Source organism: Orycteropus afer, unplaced genomic scaffold (genome assembly GCF_000298275.1).
Source record: "Orycteropus afer afer isolate SDZICR_OR568_19922 unplaced genomic scaffold, OryAfe1.0 scaffold00035, whole genome shotgun sequence".
NCBI lineage: Eukaryota > Metazoa > Chordata > Mammalia > Tubulidentata > Orycteropodidae > Orycteropus > Orycteropus afer.
In genome coordinates, this window is record NW_006921622.1 from 6,304,058 (window position 1) to 6,311,542 (window position 7,485).

The window sequence follows — 7,485 nt, forward strand, 5'->3', positions numbered from 1 at the left end:
GAGCTCAAGTATAGCAGGGATTGTGGGGCTGGCGCGGGATCGGGCAGTGTTTCGTTCTGCTGTGCATGGGGTCGCTATGAGTCAGAAACGATTCGATGGCACTTAACAACAACAACAACAACATCACTACGGAAGTAGATTGCCCTATCTTCTTTCCAAGATGTGGCTGGTGGGTTTGAACCGCCAGCCTTCTGGTTAGCAGTCAAGTGCCTTAGCCATTATGCTACCAAAGCTCCCAAAATTATGAGATATTGTATACTAAATACTAGTGTTGTTGTTGTTGTTAAATAGTGTTAGTCACTTCTGCCTCACAGCAACGCTTTGGACAACAGAACAAAACATTGCCTGATCCTCCGCTACCCTCACAGTCATTGCTATGTTTGAGCCCATTGTTGCAGCTGCTGTGTCAGTTCATCTTGTTGTGAGTCTTCCTCTTTTTCACTGACCCTCTGCTTTACCACACATGCTTCCCTGCTCCCGGGGCTGGGTCCCTCCTAATAACGTGCTCAAAGTACTTGAGATGAGGTCTGACCATCCTCGTATCTAACGAGTATTCTGGCTGTACTTCTTCCTAGACAGACATGTTCATTCCTCTGGAAATCCATGGTATATTTAATATTCTTAGCCGACACCATATTTCAAAGACATCAATTCTTCTTTGGTCTTTCTTATTCATTGTCCAGCTTTTGCATATGAGGTGATTGAAAATATCATGACTTAGGTCGGGCGTATCTTAATCTTTAAAGGTTTCAAAGGTTCTTCTTCCTACTCTGTCTTCATCTGGAAGCTCTGCTGAAACCTCTCCACCACAGGTGACACTGCTGATATTCAAAATATTAGTGACATAGCTTCCAGTATCACAGTAACACATAAACCACCACAGTACAACACACTGACAGATGAGCGGTAGAAAATGCTAATATTAAATAATAAATACTAAAATGCCACAGAGAAAAAGATTTTTTTTTTAAATTGAGATATTTTAATTTAGCCTACTTTTAGAACTATAAACAAGTATTTAACCAAAGGCAATGTTTGGTTTGATACTCATATTTATCAGAACCAGAAGAATAAACAAATCTGTCTTGGCAAAAAATACAGCCTTAATGCTCTTTAAAATGGCCAGACTTCATCTCTCTATTTTGGTCATATCAGAAGGGACCAGTCCCTCGAGAAGCATGTCCTATTTGGTAAAGTAAAGGATCAGCAAAAATGGGAAAGATCCTCAACAGATAGATTGACATTGGGTGTAACAATGGGCTCAAGTATAGCAATGATTGTGAGGATAGCACAGGACTGGGCAGTGTTTTGTTCTATTGTACACAGGGTTACTGAGTCAGAACCTACTCAATGGCACCTAACAAGACAACAACATATTTATTATATTCTATCCCAGTAAAAGCCACAAAGAATTAATTTGAAGGGAACAGCACTTCTGATAAATTTTAACAATCAAATCAACAACAAAAAAAAAAAAATTGCATTTAAATGAAGGAGATCTCTCACAAACTCATGCAATTGAGGAGAATAAAAGCTGGCTTTTGCTCAGAGAAAATAATGTGATGATTTTCAGAATCTCATTTCCCTTTGCAGTTAAGTCATTCACTACTGCTGTGGTCAGTGTGTGAATCAGAACAACTGAAAATGTGATATAATATCAGTCAGCAACGATTACACACAAGTAACTGTTTTCCATTTTATACAGGGTATAAAACATTTTATTTTCTGGAAACTGAAACACGGGTTACAGCAAATTAGAAGAAAAGTAATATACCTTCATTTCAGCATAAATATTTGGCCACCTTATGTATAAGCCACAATGCCATGGGAATTTTGTCACTAGCATGCCCATAGTGAAATACTCTTTTTGGTTTAGTTTGTTCTTATTGTTAAAGAGAATTAAATTATTTATAGGACTCACACACAGAAAATTTATTTTGTTTTAATTGTGTGTGTGTGTCTGAAAGAGTATGTGGTATTTAGATAGGACATGAAATTTGTACATGTTTAAATAATTGTATCTGAAAACATTGTATTTATCTATTTTAAGGCAATGGGCACCACTTCCTGTATGTCAACTCATCTGACCCCAAAGGACACACTGCAAGGATCATCACTTCCAAATACTTCCCAGCAAGCCTTGGAATATGTACTGTCCGGTTCTGGTTCTACATGCTTGATCCCAACAGTATGGGGATATTGAAGGTACAAAAAGAAGACAGAGATTAGTGTTCACTGAAATATTCATAACATGTTGAAGCATTGTTTTCCTTTTCTTCTACTACCTTTTTTCCTTTTTTCCTTTTTTTTGATTGTCACAACACCAGTGCTGACTCCATTAATTTCTCATTTCTTTATGGGATAATAGGACTTTGACAAGCAGTGCTGTCATTTGTCTTAACCTCATTCAACTTTCATCTCATTGATGGCTCCTACCTGAACTCCATTATACTGCATAAAATTTAAAAGATTATCTGAAAAGAAAAGAGTGTGGGCAGATTCTATATATTCTTTTTGAAAGTACAGGAACACTGAAGAAGTATGATATGAGGGATAATGAAGAACATTTTATATCCAGAGCCTAGTAAAGGCAAAGTACACTTAAGATTTTTAGTGTGTATCAGCTCACACTAAAACAGCATGCGTAGTGCTTAAGGCATTTGACTGCTAACCAGAAGGATGGTGGTTCAAACCCACAAGCCACTCCTCCAAAGGAAGGTTGGGCAATCTACTTCCATAGTGATGCTGCCTCAGAAACCCAAGAAGGGGTTTCTATGAGTCAGATCTGACTTGACAGCAGTGTATTGCATTGTTTGTGCCTATTTTTTACCTAATTAAAAAAAGAATATGCATCAAATTCAGATGTGTTTAATGAAACAAGTTGCTACAATTATACTTCTAATTCTATAAATGATGAAGAAGTTTTCAATTTTCATGCATCAGTTTTGAAATCTTGCTTTTTAATTAAGTGTTGTGTTCTGATATATAATCTTTTAATTATATAATCACTTGTTTGAATAAATGCTACTGGTATTTTTCTCTTTACCTCAAACACTGGCCCTTGTTAATAATAACAGCTATCCTTAAATGCGTACTTTCTTTCTGCATATAATACCTTACCAGGTCCACCATATTGTAAACTTTTTCTTTTAATTTTATTGAAATATAATTTATGTATAGTGGATACACAAAACTAAAGTGACATGGGTCAGTGCATTTTTTTTTCCAGTGTTGCCTCCCCTCCCCTCCTCTCCCACCTCTGGTGACCAACATATTAATTATTGATTGTTAATATTATTAATTAATTAATTTTTGCAGTGTTCCCTTCTTTCCCCACACACCCTTGCTAACCAGCAAAGAAAGCTTTCTTCCATATATAAACCTTTCCTTGACTTTTTACAATAATGAACTAATACAATTTTGTCTGTCTGTGATTGACTTACTTCACTCAGCGTAATGTCATCCAAGTTCATCCATGTTATTTTGGTGTCTGGCTGACTTTACATTATTCTTTAGTGTTGCATAGTATTCCATTGTGTGTATGTACCATAGTTTGGTTATCCATTCTTCTGTTGATGCCCAACTAGGTTCTTTCCATATTTTTGCTATTGTAAATAATGCTGTGGTGAACATGAGTGTGCATATACCTATTCTTGTCCTGGATCTCACTTCTTTAGGATATATACCTAGTAATGGGATTGCTGGGTCAAATGGTACTTCTAATTCCAGCTTTTTAAGGAAACACCATACTTCTTTCCACAGTGGTTGTATCATTTGACAGTCCCACCAGCAGTGTATGATAGTTCCAATCTCTCCACATCCTTGCCAGCATTTGTTATTTTCTGTCTTGTTGAATTTTACCATTAGTGCTAGGGTGAGATGGTAACTCATTGTTGTTTTGATTTGCATCTCTCTGATGGCTAACGATTGTGTGCATTTCTTCATGTATTTGCTGGTGACCTGAATATCCTCTCTGGTGTCTATTGATGTCTTCTCCCCATTTTTTAATTGGATTGTTGATCTTTTTGTTCTGGTGGTGTTGAAGTTTTCTATAAATTCTAGAGATAAGTAGTCCCTTGTCAGATATGTCATTGGCAAATATTTCTTTCCAATCTGTAGGTTCTCTTTTGACTCTTTTGGAGAACTCTTTTGAAACACATAAAAATTTAATTTTTATAAGGTCCCATTCATCTAGTTGATCTTCTGCTGTTTGTACACTTTGGTTTATGCTTGATAGTCTATTTATGTCATATATTCCCTAGTTTATCCTTGAGAAATTTTATAGTTTTAGGTTTTACATTTAAGTCTTTGATCCATCTGGAGTTTTGTGAATGGTGTGATGTGCACATCGTTTCATTTTTCTGCAAATGGATATCCAGTTTTGCCAGCACCATTAGTTAAAAAGACTACCTCTTGCCCATTTAATGGGTTTCAGCCATTTGTCAAAAATCAGATGACCATAGGTTGTTGGATCTATTTCTGGGTTCTCAATTCTGTTCCACTGTTCTATTTATCTGTCATTATACTAGTACCAGGCTGTTTTGACTACTTTGGCTGCATAGTAACTTTTGAGATCTGGGAATGTGAGACCTGCTACTTTGTTTTTCTTCCTCAAGAGTGCTTTGCTTATCCAAGGTTTCTTTCCTTTCCATATAAAGTTAGTGATTGTTTTTTCTATAACCTTAAAAAATGCTGATGGGATCTGGATTGGGATTGCATTGAATGTATAGATTGCTTTGAGTAATACTGACATTTTCATAATGTTCAATCTTCCTATCTACCAGCATGGTATGTTTTTCCATTGATGTAGATCTCTTATGGTTTCTTGGAGTAGTGATTTGTAGTTATCTTTGTATAGGTCTTTTGTGTCCCTACTGAGATTTATTCTCAAGTTTTTTGTTTGTTTGTTTGTTTGTTTTGTTTTTTGATAGCTATTGTAAATGGTATTTACTTTCTTATTTCCCTTTCAGCAATCTCTTTGCTGGTGTAGAGGAATCCAACTGATTTTTGGATGTTGATTTTGTATCCTGCCACAATGCTAAATCTCTCCATTAGTTTCAGTAGTTTTTTGACGGAGTCTCTTAGGTTTTCTAGGTATAGGCTCATATCACTAGAAAATAGGGATAGTTTGATTTCTTCCTTACTAATTTGGATACCATTGATTTCCCTTTCTTGCCTTAGTGCCATAGCAAGGACTTCCAATATGTTGAATAGAAGTGGTGATAGAGGACATCCTTGTCTGGTTCCTTTTGCAAGGGGAATTATTTCAGTCTCTCTCCTTTGAGAATAATGTTGGCTGTTGGTTTTGCATAGATGCCCTTTATGATGTTGAGGAATGTCCCTTCTATTCCTATTTTCCTGTGAGTTTTGATCAGGAATCATTGTTGGATTTTATCAAATGCCTTTTCTGCATCGATTGGTATGATCATGTGGTTCTTGTCTTTTGTTTTATTTATGTGATGGATGTCATTGATTGTTTTTGTAATGTTGAACCATGCTTGCATAACTGGTATGAACCCCACTTGGTCATAATCCATTATTTTTTTAAAATGTTGTTTGAGTCTATTGGCTAGGATTTTGCTGAAGATTTTTGCAACTATATTCATGAGGGATATTAGTCTGTAGTTTTCCTTTTTAGTGATGTCTGTGCCTGATTTTGGTATCAAGGTTATACTTGCTTCATAAAATGAATTTGGGAGGATTCCATCCTTTTATATGCTCTGGAATACTTTGAGTAGGATTGGTATCATTTCCTCTCTGAATGTTGAGTAGAATTCGCCAGTGAAACTGTCTGGGCCAGGGTTCTTTTTGGTTGGTAGTTTTTTGTGACTTGTTCAATTTTTTCTTTTTTAATGGGTCTATTCCACTTATCCACCTCAGTCTGTGTTAGTTTAGGTGAGTAATGTGTTTCTAGAAATCTGTTCATTTCTTCTAGATTTTCAAATTTGTTGGAGTATACTTCTTCATAGTATCCTAATATTATCCTTTTTGTTTCAGTTGGTTGTGTTGTGATGTCACTCAATTCATTTCTTATTCATGTTATTTGTATTCTCTCCCTCTTTTCTTTTGTTAAATTTGTTAGTGGTCAGTTTTATTAATCTTTTCAAAAAACCAACTTCTAGTCTTGTTGATTTTTTCTATTGTCTTTCTATTTTCTGTTTCATTGATTTCTGCTCGAATCTTGATTATCTCCTTTCTTCTGGTGACTGTAGACTTTTCTTGCTGTTCTTTTTGTAATTGTTGGAGATATTGGTTTAAGGTATTGATTTTGTCTCTTTCTTCTTTTCTGATGTGTACATTTATTGCTATAAATTACCCTCTGTTCACTGCTTTTACTCTGTCCCAAAGATTTTGGTATGTTGTGTTTTCATTCTCATTTGATTCAAGGAATTTTTTTTTTATTTAATTTTTTATTTCTTCTATTACCCAGTCATTCTTAAGGAGGATGTTGTTCAGTTTCCATGTGTTTACTCTTTTTCCATTGATCCTCCTATTGATTTCTAATTTGATAGCATTATGATCTGAGAAAATGCTTTGTAGTATTCCCATGTTTTAAAATTTATTAAGGTTTGCTTTATGGCCCAACCTGTGGGCTATCATGGAGAATATTCCCTGTGCACTTGAAAAGAATGTATATTGTGCTGCATTGGGTGAACTGCTCTGTAGATGTCTATAAGGTCAAGTTGGTGAATTGTATTGTTTAGCTTTTCTGTGTCTTTGTTCAGTTTCTTTCCAGTTGTTCTATCTTTCATTGAAAGTGCTGTTTTAAAGTCTTCTACTATGACTATGGAATCATTTATTTGTCTTTTCAGTTCTGGTAAAGTCAGATTTGTGTATTTTGGGGCTCTTTCATTGAATCCATAGATGTTTATTATGGTTATATCTTCTTCTTGGATTGATCCTTTAAACATATAATGTCCTTCTTTTCTCTTATGATGATTTTTGTCTTAAACTCAATTTTATCAGAAATTAACATTGCCACTCCTGCTCTTTTTTGGTTGCCATTTGCTTGATATATCTTTTTCCAACCTTTCATTTTTAGTCTATTTTTGTCTTTGTCTCTATGGTGTGTCTCTTGTAGACAGCTTATTGATGGGTTATGTTTTCTTATCCATCCTGCAATTCTCTGTCTTTTGAGTGGTGCATTTAATCCATTGACATTCAGTGTAATTTCAACAAGTATGAATTTGTTGCTGTCATTTTCTTGTGTGTTTTTTCTTGGTGTTCCTGGTTTCTTTGCTCAGTATAATTTTCTGTGTTGACCTCATTTTGTTTATAAATCATGTTAACATTTCCTTCATTGCCATTGTTTTAGTAGTTGCTAAATATTTGTGCTTGTCCTCTTTTTCATTGTGGTGTGAAGGTTTATCATTTTTCTTTGCAGTTACCCTGTGATTTATAATTTTCACTCCAAGTTTAGAAGAGTCCATTTTATCTTGCAACTCTCTTGACTTCCTCAGCATTTAGAAGTTCTCTAACTACACT

The 7,485-nt window shown here is 35.2% G+C and overlaps 1 protein-coding gene across 1 annotated transcript in view; it reads left to right on the forward strand.

Annotated features, from left to right (window-relative positions):
* The window catches only part of MALRD1 (MAM and LDL receptor class A domain containing 1), a 1,363,654-nt gene that overhangs the window by 1,063,657 nt on the left and 292,512 nt on the right, over positions 1-7,485 (forward strand). The window contains exon 32 of the mRNA XM_007936352.1: positions 2,051-2,205. Coding sequence (XP_007934543.1) covers positions 2,051-2,205 — 155 coding nt within the window. The remainder of the gene's footprint in view (positions 1-2,050; positions 2,206-7,485) is intronic.